Raw genomic sequence first — 16,304 nt, 5'->3', positions numbered from 1 at the left:
CCCACATAATTACATTGATCTATGAATCAGGGGTCTCCTGTCATAAATCCAAGAAAAGTCTTGGTGAGAAATGGGAAAAATGATTCCTGTTGTCTGTGATTTAGCCATTTTCTTATAAGAAGGAACAGACAGATTTTCCTTGTTAAAAAGCTTGTACCATTCAGAACCACCGAGGGAATAAAGGGCAGAATATTTCACACAGAGCATATAATTTTATTGGCAAGCTGATTTAAAAAGGACTGCTACATAACTGATACTCCTTGAGAAAATTGATTTCTCTTGACAGCATAGAATGTGAGCCAATCTTAAGTAAAATGTTCATAGGTGTCATCTGAACCCAAAGTCATTTTATTGACGTCTTGCTATGGTGTTTTCATCAAATGTAGCATGAACTTAAGAATCAGCAAATATTGAAATGTATTATCTTCCTCTCTAAAACTTCCAGTGCCAGCAGCACATATTTTTTGCATTTTACATGTTCAGAAAACTTTCTTTGCTATTGCCAAGCTGTGCTTTTTTTCTTTAATTTGAGAAAAGTGATCGTTTATTTCTAAATACAATGAACTTGCTGATCCATAAAAGGAGCCATCCTGTAGTAATCATTAGGATCCCATTCTATCTTGACTTAGATCTCCTTTTATCTTTAATCTCCTATTAGGTAAAAAATGACTGATATTTTAAAGTAGATTTGCAGCTGATTTTTTCTTATTGGTGATCATCAAAATATGCATTGAGACAAGCAGGACAATTTCAGAAAAACCTGAGAAGACTTATATGAACCTGATGCCTAGTGAAGTGAATAGAACTGGGAGAAAATGTACATAGCAACAGCAATATTATTTGATGAAGAACTGTGAGTGACTTAGCTTTCTTAGCAATATAATGATCCACAACAATCCCAAAGAACTAATGATGAAGCATGCTATCTGCCTCCAGAGAAAGAACTGATATTGATTGAATATAGACTAAAGCATGTTATTTTTCACTTTCTTTCATTCTTTTTCTTTTATTTGAGTCTTCTTGTACAAAATTACTAATATGGAAATGTTTTACATAATTGCACATATCTGATTGCTTACCATCTCAGGGAAAGAGGAGGAATAGAATTTGAAACTCAAAACTTTAAATAAAAATGTTAAAAAAAAATTTTTAATGCATGTCAGTATTGGCTGAGCAGTTTTCAGTCCACGAAATGAAGCCAGTTTTGCCTCTATCACTCTTCCACCTTTCATTTGTCATCCTTTGTTTTCTTTCTAATTGTCTCCTAGTTCCTATTACCATAATAATAAAAGGTGAATGAATTTTGTTGAGCCAGGCTAGCTAAATATTAGTTGAGAGGATGAATAAATCCTAAAGACTGTTCTGTAGGAGAATTTTTAGACCTATATAATAAAAACTGTATCATATTGTTAAATATAGATAAAAAAAAAAAAATTCTATTGGCTGGGGGCAGCTAGGTGGCGCATTGCATAGAGCATCAACCCTGAACTCAGGAGGACCTGAATTCAAATGTGGCCTCAAACACTTAACACTAACTAGCTGTGTGATCCTGGGCAAGTCACTTAATCCCAATTGCCTCAGCAAAAAAAAAAAATAATAATAATAATTCTGTTGGTTATGTTGATTCTTAGAAATAGTTTATAACCCTCACTTTGAAAACTGATTTGTGAACTTAATTAAAATAAATAAGTTCACAACCCACTAACTTGAACTTTTTCAGATTTTATATGTCTTGCAAATATGAATTTTCAAAAAATTATCTTAGAACATAAATTATCTTTGCATATAAACTTCATAAGAATTATTTAGTAGCCTTTTTTTCTTTAATTTGAGAAAAGTGATCGTTTATTTCTAAATACAATGAACTTGCTGATTTTTGGTAGCCTTCATTGAAAAATTCTTGATCTGTTAACAAGTATTTGACCACACATTATTAAAACAATATCTTTATGCCTACATAAGGATCTGACATCAGGAATCCTGTATTATTTAAATATTATGATGATAACATCTTTACGGCTTTAAAAGGAGGAAGGACAGTCATTTCTCTTTTCAAAATGCAGAACACCAAAATAAGAGGGATCAAACATTATGTTCTAATAATATCTATTATGGTTAAATGTGATATTTGTATAAAGTGTTTAGTACACTTTGTATACAGTACACTGTAATGGCCACTACATAAATGTTTATTTCCTTCCCTTCCTGAATACTTCATATTTCCATTAATGTGGTAGCTTATACTAGTTAACATCACAAAGTGTTAGACATGTGTTGTCTCATTTGATTCTTACAGCAGTCCTAAGAGGGAGAAAATAAAGGTTGAAATTTATACATCACAGTTTTTAAAAGTGATGTTCTCATAATAATCTTACAAGATAGTTAGTAGGTCTTACTCTTGTCATTATATATATGAGGAGACTCACAACTTTGAAAGGTTAGTTAACTTGCCTAGTATGTAGCATAATCAAGACTTGCTTTACTTTTCTTATTCCATGTCCTATTCCAATATGTGAGGCTGCCTCTTTTAACATACATAGTGCTTGTCTCATTGGCTCACTTATTTAGAGAATTAAGCAGATGAGACCAGGATCATGAATTTAATCTTCACGTAGTCCAGCGTGATTCTCTTCTATTGTAACAGATTGCAACTCTTACCTTGTCTTCTTGAGGTTACCCAGGGGAAAACCAAAGAGTGTGGATTGATCATGGTATATTCATAATTATTATTAGGGGGAAGAAATGTAGATATTACCTATGGAACTTGTACTTTGAAGCATATAATGGCCTTTACAAAATAAGTATGGTTATATATTACTTAGGGCAGTTAGGTGACACAGTGGATAGAAGGCCTGACCTGGAAGCAGGAAGAGTCATCTTCCTGAGTTCAAATCTGGCCTGGGACATTTATTATTTGTGTAAGCCTAGACAAGTCACTTAACTGTATTTGCCTTAGTCTTTCTCATTTGTAAAATGAGCTGGAAAAGGAGCTGGCAACCACTCCAGTATCTTTGCCAAGAAAAATTGAAATGAGGTTACAAAGAGGTAAACATAACTGAAAAACAATCATACCACAACATATATTAGTGATCTCTGATTTTATTTATTTTTATTTTTTTTCTGAACTTAAACCAAAAAGAGCACTTCCATATTCACAACAGAACCCACAAAATTATATGTGAAATCATAAATCTCCACTTCATCACACTTACTTTTTAAATATATATACATATATATGTATATATAATCTGCATATTACTTTCAAAACTGTTATTTATCTGTGATTCCTTATGCTTTCTCCTGTGCATTCTTAAAAAATGTTTAACAATGTCCCATTTGTTTTGGTATTACTTTTGCCAACTCCTTCTGGCATTCCCCCTCCCCAATCAGAAACCAAAAGAAAAAAAAGATTTAAAAAAAAAAAAACAAAAAACTTGGGATAACATAGCCAAGGAAAACAAATCTACCCTATGTGTGTGGACACACTCAAGCATTTTTTGTCTTTCCCCTTTGTCAGGAGATGTTGGTCTCTGGAGACATGGTTGCTCATTCCATTCATCAGAGTTCTTAAGTATTTTCAAAGTTATTTATTGTTACAGTGTTGCTATCCTTGTATAAATTGTTCTTTTGATTCTATTTACTTAACTCTGTATCTATAGATGCTCCCCAGAAACTTTTATAATTATCTTTCCAAATTTCTTGTAGCACATTATTAGTATTCTGTTACATTTATATATCACTATTTGTTCAGCCATTTTTCAATTGTCTAAGATGCAACATAATATAACCCCTTGAATTCTTGTTCTTTTTTTTTTTCCCCTTCTCTCTCTTCTCCCCTTTTTAATTCTGAATTTAGGATCAGGAAGTTTGTTCCCCACCATTCTCTCCTTTATATTGGACCCCCTCCTCATTCTTAGTTATCTTCCCATTGAGTTAAATATATTTCTCCACCAAACCTCTGTATGTTCCATCCTCTTTTGTCTGGTTTCAAAACAAATTCCCATATTAGCCATTTTCTTCGCCCCACCCCTCAAAAAAGAAGAAATAGAAAATATATATCTACCTGAACTGTACATCAGTTCTTTATCTGGATTCAGATAACATGTTTCATCATAAGTCTTTGGAAATTGTAATTGATCATTATGGTGATCAGAGTTCCTAAATCTTTCAGTTGATTATCTTTACAATATTGCTGTATAAATTTTCTCCTTATTCTGTCCTCTTTACTTCACCTTCCATCAATCCATACAAACCTGCCCATATTTTTCTATCCCTGTCATACTTTCTTATAATGTACAACCTCAGTACTTTTTGAAAATATTAAGGTTCTGAATAGGTACTTGTTTTTTTCTTACCCATTTGAATGTTAGCAGCACATCATATGGCTCCTACCATTTTCTCAAATAAATTGACCTTTGTAGATTTTCTCTGGACTCTCATATTTCTATTTTAAAGATACTAATCAGATCTGATCTTTTCTTTTAAAAAAAAATGCCTAAAAGGCATTTCATTAAAGGTCTGTATTTGTTATAAGCTTATTTCTTTTGAATATTGTATTCCAAGATTTTCTTTTATTTATAATAGCTGGTTGTAGTTCCTTAGTTCTTTCTGGTCATTGGAGTGATAAGAGGCTTGAGGCAACAATAGTCCAGGTGCCTGCACCAGCATGGAGATAATGTCAGAGGAAAGAAAGGCCATAGTCCAGAGATGTTTCAAATATAAAATTGAAGAGCCTTGGCAACACATTAGGTAGGGGTGGGGTAGGGAGAGGAGATAGTGGGGAGTCCTAGGATTATTCCTAGTTTGCAAACTGGGGGATTAGAAAGATGATGTTGCTCTTTACCATCATAGAGGAAGGTTTAAAAGGAAAGGCGATAGTTCTCTTTTGGACATACAGAGCTTAAGATATCCTCAAGATATTGGAAAATTTGAGATTTCTCAGCAAAGAGGCTGGGGTAATATTGGTAGATTTGAAAATCATCCACTTAAATCCAGATGATGAGATCCCCAAGTAATGCATAATAGAGGGAGAAAAGAAGAGGGTCCAGACAGAACCTTAATAAGAGTTCTGTAATTAGAAGACTTGATCTAAATGAGGATCCAACGAAGGAGACTGAGACAGTGGCCTGATGCTCCATTTAAATAGAACCAGGAAAGAATGGTGTCCCAAAACTTATCAAGGAGAGAGTGATTGTCAGGGTCAAAGCTTCAGAGGTTGATGACAGTAAGAAAAAGTCATTGGATTTGGCAATTTTTAAAAAAATTACTAATTCCAGAGAGAGCAGTTTCAGTGTAATGATAAGATCAGAAGCCAGATTGTAAAAAGTAAGAAAGATAGAAAGGAAAGAAAGTGGAGGCACCTCTCGTAGATGGCTTTTTTCTAGGAATTTAATACAGAGTGCACCAGAGATATCTGACAAAAGTAAGAATGGAAAAATCAAGTGAGGGTTTATTTTTGTTTTTTTAGAATAGGAGAAATATATATATATATATATATATATATATATATATATATATATATATATATATATATATATATATATATATATATGTAGGCAATAGACAGTATGTCAAAGTTAATTGAAAATTCTGTAGTACAAATTTTGTGACATAGATACAGAATGGAAAGAATAATTGAAGGATTTCTTATAATTTATCTGAGAACTTCAGTGGATGAGTTCGAGGCATAAAGTTGAAACTTGAGTTCAGATTTGTCTTTAGTCACTTACTACTTGCTTGACCTGGTCACTTAACCTCAATCTGTCTCAGTTTACTTAACTCTAAAATGGAGATAATAATAGTACTTTTCCTGCCCCCCCCCCTCCTAGTTGGGAGGATAAAATGAGCTAATATTTATAAAGTGCTTAGCACATAAGAATTACTTAATTAAAATGCTAGTTTGAAAAAAAGAAAGACACTTTTTCTTCAGAATAGTTACTGGGCAAATTACAGGTGTTACATCCTAGTTTCACTTAGCTAGAAACTGTGGATTTTGTCTCGCCTACTTTTATTGGAAGTTGTATGGCACAAGGCATCTATTGGAGTACTGGATTTAGTATCCAACAAATCCTGCTTCAGATACTTTAATAGTTGGCCTCATTTTTCTCATCTGTGAAATGGGGATAATAGTACCTACCTCATAGGGTTGTTATGAGGCTTAAGTGAAATACATACATACACACATATATATGTCAAAGGCTTTTTCAGGTCTTAAAAGGCTCTGCAAATGCTGGCAATTTTTATTGTCCTTATTGTTGTTGTCCTCATCTTCTCCCAACAAACTATTCTTTGTTTCTGCTATGCAAGATTCCATCTTTCTCCATTCTAAGCTAAATGTTGAACCCTTAGGGCACATTTATAACCTAAAATAATAGCTACCCATAGCATCAAAAGGGCAGGTATAGGCAAAATTCCACTTTTACTCCCTTGGCCCCAGATTACCTTATAACTTGAAGCAGGCTGAATGTGCTAAGGGGGAGTCCCCACTGCTTTTTGTTTTAGAACGGAGTGAGTCACACAGGATAAACTGACATGGATCAGTTGAGTTCTGAATCACAAATATTACATTATTCCCACCCACTCCCTCCCCTCCAAAAAACCACACCCATACTCCAAATGACCCTATTATTCTCAAGAACCTCACCAGCCTTCCAGCATGGTGTCATTTTCTCCTGAATCTTCCCTGCCTTGCCCCTCAGTCTAATCATTTACTAAATCTTGTCCATTTTATCTTCACATCTGTCTTCACATCTAAGATATAAAAGCATTACTATCATCCCAAACCCTCAGGCTCACAACTTGTGTGTCATCCTTGACTCTTCCCTGCCTGTGACCAGTCTTTTGCCACCATCTATTGATTTCATCTTTTGAATGCTCCTCCTTCTCTTCTCTGACATTGACACTGTTCTAGTATAGGCCTTCATCACCTCATACCTGTATTATAGCAGTAGTCTGCAGATACATCTGCCTGCCTCAAGTCTTCCCCCACTCCACTCTAAGTCACCAGAGTGATTTTCTTAAAGTACACATCTGATTCTCATTCTCCATCTCTGTCTATCTGCCTCTCTCCCTCTCTCTCTCCCTCTCTCTGTCTCTCTCTCTCTCTCTCTCTCTCTCTCTCTCTCTCTCTCTCTCTCTCTCTCTCTCTCTCTCTCTCTCTCTCTCTCTCTCTCGATCTCTCTCTCTCACACACACACATTCTCACACACAAGCTCCTGTGCTTTCCACCCTCACTCATCAACTTCCAATGGCTTTCTGTTATCTCCAGGATCAAATCCAAAGCCCTCATAACCAAGCTCCTTTCTGCCTTTCCAGTTCTTTTTACACCTTATAGCCTGATGCAATTCAGTGGCCTTTGCCTGCAATGCTCTCCCTCCTCATCTGTAGGACTAGCTTCCTTCAAGTCCTAGTGAAAATTCCACCTTCTAATTCCTCTTAATTCTAATAGCTTCCTTCTGTTGATTATTTTCTGTTTGCCCTACATAGAGCTTGTTTACCCATTTTTTGTTTGCATGTTTTGTCCTCCATTGGATTGTGAACTTCTTGTGGGCAGGGACTTTTGCCTCTTTTTATATTACTAATACTTAGCAATTTACCATAGATATGGTAAGTAACTGGGTGAATTTGATTATATATGTGTCTCTGATTACTTTTCAATAGCCAAGTGCTATTTTGAGGAATTGTCCAATACCTTATAAATATTTATATTGTATATCCTTTTTAGAAGGGATAAGTAACTGACTGGTATTAAAGCAATCTTCATGGCTATTTCATGACCAAGCTTTGTTTCTTTTTAAACTTACTTTATCATTTACCTTTAGGAATAAAATATTCATCATAAATAAATAAATTATCTAGTTTTGAATTAGAAAATGAAAGATTCTTTAGCCATTCTATATCCATCAAAACCTCCTAAATCTTAAGAGATTGTTTAGGAAAACTACTTACAAGGAATGTCCCATCATATCTGTCATAACTTGATACATAGAAACCCCACTACAAAAAAACACAATATGGAAATTTCCATGCAGTGAAGCAAATGTTCTTCCCTATATACTTGAATCTCCCTATTTTTCCCTCACTCACTTAAAGAAACACAGGATGTGGGCCACAGCCTGGTATCTTTCTCATCAAGGGAGCCAGTTTTGAGCTGTGTCCTTCCTGTGAAGTACCTGGACCAAAACCAGGCTGTTCCCACTGTAAGCTCTTCCCTCAGTATTCCCTTACTTCTTTTGCTCATGAGATATTTTTATAAGATCCTACTAAAATGAAAGAACCAATCTTCCATTCCTAGAGGAACCTTCTCTATACAGTCTTTATTTAAAGTCATTTGTCACTCAAGTCAAGGTAGACCTCTCAGACTGGCAAACACCTCTCCATTGTTAGAAGGATAGAACACAAGGTAACTGTTAGAAATGGAACCATCTGTGCCTATAAGGGAGAGACTCTTTTCCTTTTGGTGGGGGAGGAGAATGTTAAAAATAAGACCTTCATTGTGCTATGTACTTATGCAGGAAGTTTAACTGATTAACCTTGGCTTTCAGGCATTCAAGTCAATGGTTTAGTCCCTTTGAAGAGGCTTTCAAATATGTTTGGCCAGGATCCTCAACTTAATGAGTGTGTAAGGACTCATCTTGTGATTGAACTGTGGAATAAGAGCCAACTTGGAAGGTCCTGACTCACGATCTCCTCTCGGTACTTTCCTTTCAAGTGATTTGCCACTCTAATGCTAGTTGTCAGTGCCACAAGTATACATATCCCAAATTTACTTGTTTTGCTATCCTGGCATTGAATAAAATTAAAACATTGTTCCTTTAAAACTACTTTGGATATCTTGTCCTTAACTGAGTACTGTTGTTGGTTCCTGATAATTTAGACTTTATTTAGCTATTAATCTTTGTAACTTGGATTATACCATGCCTAGAGGTAGTCAGTCAGTCATCTGAACAGGTTTTTCAAGTGTGATACAGATAAGGTTTTTGTAATAACTTTAGAAATCTATATGTTGAGCTTGCCCAAACTTCTAAATAATAATAATAAAAAATTCTGTTTTTGTTATTGTAGTGCCCCTCCTTCCTTTTCTCTTCCCAATACATTCAGTTATTGGAATGCATCTGACTGCCCAGGACTAGACATGAGTGGTTTGCATTTTTTGTTTGTATTTTTCTTCTCTCTCCATTCTTTCCCATTTCCTGTTTCTCTCCTATGTTCTATTTAATCAGGGGTTTGATCTTGTCAAGGTAACAGAAGGTGATAATGAATTAATTAGAGAACCTAACCAGTGCTAAAACACTTAAATTTTTTTTTTTTAATTCATTGCAGATATACCAGTCTCTGGAAGGCTTTTGGGCAGCAAATCTAATAACAGAAATATCAGACACTGGGGATCTGCTTAAGCTGGCATCTACTAAAGCAGTGGTCCTAAACTCTTTAAATACTTAGGGAAATTCAGGAGGTAGTATGAACAAGCAAGTCAGACCATCACCAACACCCTGAACCCAGGAACTTTGGAAATAGCAGTGCTTCCAATTCAATGTAGTCAGCTATCACCCTGGGAAGCAACCCCTGCAGGGATGCAGCCTACCATTTCTTTTTTGGAGGGTGGGAAGGCTATAGCCATGACTTCTGAAGACCCAGCAAAGAAAGTTCTTGCTTCCACAGTCCTTGGCACTGGCAGGTGATTCAAAATCAGAAACTGGTAATCATTTTAGCAATGGAAATGGCATGAAAAAGACTTCTGGTTAGACTATGACCCTGGAAAGCCTTGGGGCTCCCACTTTGGAAACTGCAGTTTTAAACTACTTTATGTAGATAGCATCCATTTAGTCCTTATAGAAGTCTTCTTCATACCACACATTCCAACCTCAGCCCCCAAAATTTCCATGAAATTGCCTTTGCAATATGATAGCAGGAATTATATTGAGAAATAAACTCACCTCCCTGTATATATGCTTTGTTAATAGGTTTAGAATTCTAATTAAACTATAGGTCTGTGAATGAAGTTGGCCTTCCATGTTCAAATCTACAAAATAAGACTCATTGATTAAGGAAACTGGATAGGCTTCTCTATCTATTGAATAGTCCATTTATACATGGGATGACTTAGGCTAATTGAATGCTCATATTCTACCCAAGATTAACCTTTATTGAGAATAATTTTAGAAAGTTTGAAAAAAAAAAAAAGAACCATTTGAAATTATATTGAGGTTCTGTAATGAGGACACTAATGTCAGATGCAGGATCACCAACAAAAAGATAAACCCAATATTACTAGGAACAAGTTAGATTTAAAGGTTGCCTTCCTCATTCTTGCATATTAAAAGCATCTGAACGTGATTGTATGGTAACTTTCTCCATGTAACAAAACTGTCAAGTCAAAGTGAATCTATTTGAGTAAGTGAATTTTTTATTGGTGCAATGGAAGCCTAAACAATTTGACCTCTTGTCTGAAATGTTATTTGCTTTTAAGTAGCTCCACATGGAGATCTTGGTCCTTGGCATGTAGTAAATGCTATTAAAGACAAAAATGATACTTAGTTTGGCACACTGATTCATCAGTGACAGTGCTGTACAGAAGATTAAATTATCTGACTTTTTGTTATTGGGAAGAAAAAAAACTTATATAACAAAAAATAGTTTGGAAAGATATTAAAATAAATTTCACCAGAAAAAATTTACATATTATCAGGACTAATCGTTCTTCTTTGTTGTGATAATCTAGGATAGAGAACAAGGAAAGGACATCAGATCTCTGAAGAAGAAATTAAAATAATTTATTTCTTTGTTTTTAATAACTCATAATAGGAACAGATTATTTTTGCCTTTATATTGCTTTTAAAATTCATTTTGGATTATGTCATGGCTTCATAGTGTAACTTAATCAGTTAATTGTATAATAGACTTAATATTATATATATTATTATATATTATTATATTATTATATATATTATATATTATATATTATTATATATATTATATATATTATATATATATTATTATATATATATAATATATATATTATATATATTATTATATATATTATATATATATATTAGTATAATAGCACTTAAGATTGTTCTTTTGCCACATGATTATATTTCAAATATGGTTAAACACTTAGTATTGGTATATCTATGGATGACCATTATGTTTCTGGATCATATGCCTAGGAAATACCTGCAGACAAGCACTGGAAGTATTCTTACATAGTAAAGAATCATTAAGAAACTGTCAGAAAAAGTTAGGTTGGACTTTGACAACCTGCTGTTCTATCTAAGGGAAAACATTCATTAGTTGAGATTAAAATGGTATGTGAGTGGGCATGTTTTAGCATGGGATATTGGATAAAACATTAGACTTGGAATGAGACATACTCTAGGAGTTCAAATTCTGCCTCTGATATTCACTAGTTATGTGATTGTGAACAAGTGACTTATTCACCCTGAGCTTCAGTTTGCTTCTCTGATAGATGGGAAAAGTAGTTGTCTCCCAGGGATTCCTCCCTCTCAGGCTTGTTGTGCAGATCCATGGGATGATTAATGAAACACTTGGCAAACTTTAAAATATCTGTGTCATTTTTCCTTTATGTGTGACTTACTTTTCATTCTTAAATGTCTTGTCTTACTGATCCTACTAATAAAATTAATAGATAAACCTCATTTCAACCAGTTAGTGTTTTATGAAGTCTACAATTATTTTAAAAATCCCCATACCATTGTATCTATCAGATGTCAGTATTTTTCTTTAAGTGAAGATCTGAGTATGTTACCTTTGTTACTCTGTTAAGTCCAGTGGCCCCCTCTTCCCATTAGGATCAAAAATAAGCCATATTTAACTTTGAGGGGGGGAAAATTATTCAAAAAATAGTTCAGCATCTCTGGTTTTCCTTTAGACAAAGTCCTTTGTTGATATTGGCTAATATAGACCTTCTTGCAGTAATTCAGTATAGTCCCACAGATTTAGATAAAAGTAACATGTATTTCCATCTCAACAGATTTTGGCTTTGGAAATTTCTTTAAGAGTGGTGAACCACTGGCTACATGGTGTGGCAGCCCTCCTTATGCAGCCCCAGAAGTCTTTGAAGGACAACAGTATGAAGGACCACAACTGGACATTTGGGTATTTTCTTTCTTTCTATATTAAATACATTTTGTGGGGTATATCCCTGTGTTCTATCTGTGCCCTCTCTTCCCCTTGTATTGTATCCTAATGACTTTATCTGTTCTCATGGATTTATTATTATTTCTGTGGAGATGATTCCCAGATTTATATAGCAAATCTCAGTTTCTCCCCCAAGCTTGAGTGACCCATTACCAGTTACCTTTTGATTTCAAAAGGGATGTCTCTTATACACATATGAAAAAGAACTCAGCTTTCTCCATAAATCCATTTGTCTTGTAAATTTTCCTATTCTCTTGTAGATACTAACATACCTCTACTCTCCCAAGGCTCATGATCTTAGTGTTATCTTTGACAACTTACTGTACCTCATCACAAACATATGGTGTGCCAGGTATTGTACCAGACACCAGAGATACAGAATAAAGCAGAAATAATCCCAGTTCCTGAGGAGCTTATATTCTGAGGAGATACACAGCAATCAGTAGCTACATGAGAAATATATACTTTCTACCTTCACATTTCCTTCTTTCTATTGCCCCAGTAGCCACTCACCTGTCATCAAGATTATTTCCCCAGCCTCCTAATTAGTCTCCCTGCCCCAAGTGTCTTCTCACTCCATTGTATCTATCAGGCTTCAGTATTTTTCTTTAAGTGAAGATCTGATTTTTTCACCTTTGTCACTCTGTTAAGTCCAATGGCCCCCTCTTCCCACTGGGATCAAATGTAACTCCATTTATTTAGCTTTTAAAACCCTTCATAATCTGATCTTAATCTCTTTCTAGACCATTCAGTCCTTCTCCCTTACCAAACTGTCCTTTTCTCTGATTGTTACAGACAGTACTCCATCTCACATTTCTTTACCTCCCTCTCTTCCTTATAAAACCTTACTCTTCATCTGCTGTAACCTCTAATCCCTTGACCTTTCAATTCTCTTTCAAGCTCCCCATATACACACTAACTATTCTTTTTCCCCACTTCCAGCTGCAATCTTCACCTCATAGTTTACGAAAAAAATTGAAGCTATTTGTCATGAGTTCCCTCTTCTACCTTCAATTAATTATTCAGGTGCCTTTTGCCTTTCTCTTCCACTCCTGTCTCCCATAATGATATGGCCTTACTCTATCTCCTCTAGGACTTTGGAACACCATTTTTTCCTGGGTCTCCTGCTCCCTATTTGACCACTCTTCTATTTCTTTCCTTGGATCCTCCCCCAGATCATACCCTCTAATTATAGATGTCTCTCAAGATTCTGTCCTGTGTCCTCTTCCCCTCTCTCTCTTTACCATTTCACTTAGAGATCTCATCAGTTCCTGTGCATTTTATTTTCATCTCTTTGCTGATGATTCTCAAATCTACTCATCCGTCCTCAGCTCTCTGCTGACTTTTGACTTCAGATCTTGAATTGGATATCCAGTAGCCATTTTAAATTCAATATGTCCAAAATGTCATTACCTTTCCCCAAAAATCCTTGTCCCCCTTCTTCTTTTCTATTACTAAAGCAGACAGTACCATTCTCGAAGACTTTCAGGGTCACAGCCTAAGAGTCATCCTGCATTCCTCACTCCTCTGTCTAATCTAATGCTTAGGCCTGTTGATTTTACCTTTGCAGTATTTCTCATATACTCCCCTTTGTCTTTTCTTATGCTGTCAACAACTCTAGTGCAGTGCCTGATAGTATATATCTACCTCAAGTCTTTCTTCTCTCCAATCTGTCTTCCACTCAGACACTAAAGTGATTTTTCTAAGCACAGGTTTGATTATATGTGTTATTTCTCTCTCCAACACACCCAGAAACACACTCTATAATCTCTTTTGATTCCCTATTGCCTCTACTATCAAAAAACACAATGTTCTGTTTGACCTTCAAAACCACTTATAATACAACCTTTTCCTACCTTTTCAGTCTTTTTGTACTTTATTTCCTTCATCTTTTATCCAGAGACACTGACTTTCTGGCTGTTCCATAAACAAGTTACTCTATATCAGCTTTGAACATTTTCTCTGTCAGTCCCCCATGGCTGGAACTTTCTTTACTTTGACTATTGATCCCTCTGCCTTCCTTTAAGTCCCAATTAAACTTTTCCCTCTTATAGGAAGCTGGCCTTAACCCTTCTTAATTCCAATGATTTCCCTCTGTTAATTATTTCTGATTTAACCTGAATAAAACTTACTTTTTCTACATTTGTTTACATATTGTATACTCCATTAGTTGTAAACTGTTTAAGGGCAGGGATTATGCACTACAGTGTCTAGTGCACAAGTAGTTACTTACCATCTCTTTATTGGCTAACTGCTTAGAACATATTCTCTCCTAATCTGTACCTTATAAAATTCTGTTCTTCTTTCAAGATGAAGCACCAGCCTCACCTTGTTAGGCCTTATTTCTTCCATTTGCTAAAGTTTTCTGTCCCTCCCTTTTATTTTGCCATTTTCTATTGATTTTTATTTGTCCTGTATGTGGTTGTTATACAGACTTGTCTCCCTAGAATCTAGATGCATTGCAAATAGGATTTTTCATTTATTATATTCATATCCCTAATACCTAGTCTAGTGCTTATTAAATATTGATTGATGGATTAATATTACTCATTCCTTTGGCCTATTCCCAAAGTTCCCTTCACTTGCCCTGTAGATATTTTTTTTTTCCATTGGACTCTGTGTGGTAAGAGCTTAGGAAAGGGATTCTGTTATCAAACGTAGGAACCTTCCCTAGATCTGCAGTAATTAAAATTCAGTATTTATTGATGTGATTAACCTCTTATTATTGTGGGGGGAAGAGGAGAACATCTCAGGGTTTCAGATGTCTTTCAGTCCTGAGATTCTGTTTCTGAAAAATTCAAGCCAGAATTTTGCTTCCTTCAATCAATGAGACTTAAATAGTAACTGAAGATACTTAACAAAATAAAATGCATTTGAAATATTAGGTAGTACAATGGATGCCTTATTATGTTCTGTTTCAGAGTATGGGAGTAGTTCTTTATGTCCTTGTCTGTGGAGCTCTGCCTTTTGATGGACCAACTCTCCCTATCCTGAGGCAAAGAGTTCTGGAAGGAAGATTCCGGATTCCATATTTCATGTCAGAAGGTAAGCTATTTGTCTTGCTGTTAGTGCCTTACAGATTTTAAGTTCTGAATAAAACACCTTCCTAAAAGTCTCCATGTTTTCCAGAAGTTGTAGGTGGGGGGGGGGGGGGGAAAGGAGGGGGGGGGACTGAGTCATTTCAGAAGCTATGGAAATGAGAAAAAAATCCCTGTGTAGTTGAGACAGAGTTCCAGCCTTACTTGTGACTGAAAACAGAAACAGTTTAACACATAAAAAGCAGCAAGTCTTTTCAGTCCCATTCACCTTGAGTCTATAAATGTCTCAGGTTTATTTTAGACAAAGAAACACATTGAAGGTACAGATTCACAATTTTTTTTTTCTGAAAAGAAAATGGATTTTACAATTTCCTTTGACAGGAAGTCACAAACTAATAACAATTAATTGGCAGTTATTAATTGAATTGATGACTTCCTAGTCCCTTCCAGTCTCTTTTAGATTATTATATATGAGGAAATTATTTATATCTTCTAATTGACTAAATTTTAGATTGTCAGCCTTGCTGTTGTATCTCAAACACCTTACAGGATTACTAATCTTAATTCTGTTAATAACTAAGGTCAACTGGCTATTTTTCCTAAATTAAGTATTGATTACAGAACTTTCAGTGAAGAAATCATTCAGTGTAAGCTACTGTAAAATTCACCATAAAGCCTATGTAACTGCTAAATGACATATGCATGATAGATATCTTAATCTTCCTTCAACTTTGTAACTTAAAAATACCTTGTCTGATTTCTCAACTATATTTAACATTATCAAAAAAACCTGGTGTCTAAGAGAGACACTGTAGAATCCATTGAAAATCTGTTCATTTACTTATTGAAAAGGCTGAATAGAAGTTTTTTCGACTTATAAGTTGTTACTTTTCTCACTTAAATTCTTTTAAGAGACATGAATTAGCCATGGAAGCTACTTAAGAAGTTGTTAACTCCTTACTTCAAATTTGGTTTTGTTTTTAGGAGAAAACTTAAGTTCATGACTAGAGGTTTGTTTTCTGTTGGTGAGGAAGTTTATTTAATGTAAAACTTGGACAGACCTAGCTGTGACCACTGTTTTTAAATTTATATGTATTGCCAGAATAC

The 16,304-nt window shown here is 35.0% G+C and overlaps 1 protein-coding gene across 2 annotated transcripts in view; it reads left to right on the top strand.

The window, feature by feature from the left end:
- SIK2 (salt inducible kinase 2) overlaps positions 1–16,304 on the top strand; it is a 140,073-nt gene that overhangs the window by 104,096 nt on the left and 19,673 nt on the right. For both annotated transcript variants that reach the window (XM_074304289.1, XM_074304290.1), the window contains 2 exons: positions 11,993–12,117; positions 15,081–15,204. In XM_074304289.1, coding sequence (XP_074160390.1) covers positions 11,993–12,117; positions 15,081–15,204 — 249 coding nt within the window. The remainder of the gene's footprint in view (positions 1–11,992; positions 12,118–15,080; positions 15,205–16,304) is intronic.

This window comes from Sminthopsis crassicaudata, chromosome 3 (assembly GCF_048593235.1).
Source record: "Sminthopsis crassicaudata isolate SCR6 chromosome 3, ASM4859323v1, whole genome shotgun sequence".
Lineage (NCBI taxonomy): Eukaryota > Metazoa > Chordata > Mammalia > Dasyuromorphia > Dasyuridae > Sminthopsis > Sminthopsis crassicaudata.
Note: the sequence above shows the minus strand (reverse complement) of the source record. Positions and strands in the feature narration are given on the sequence as shown.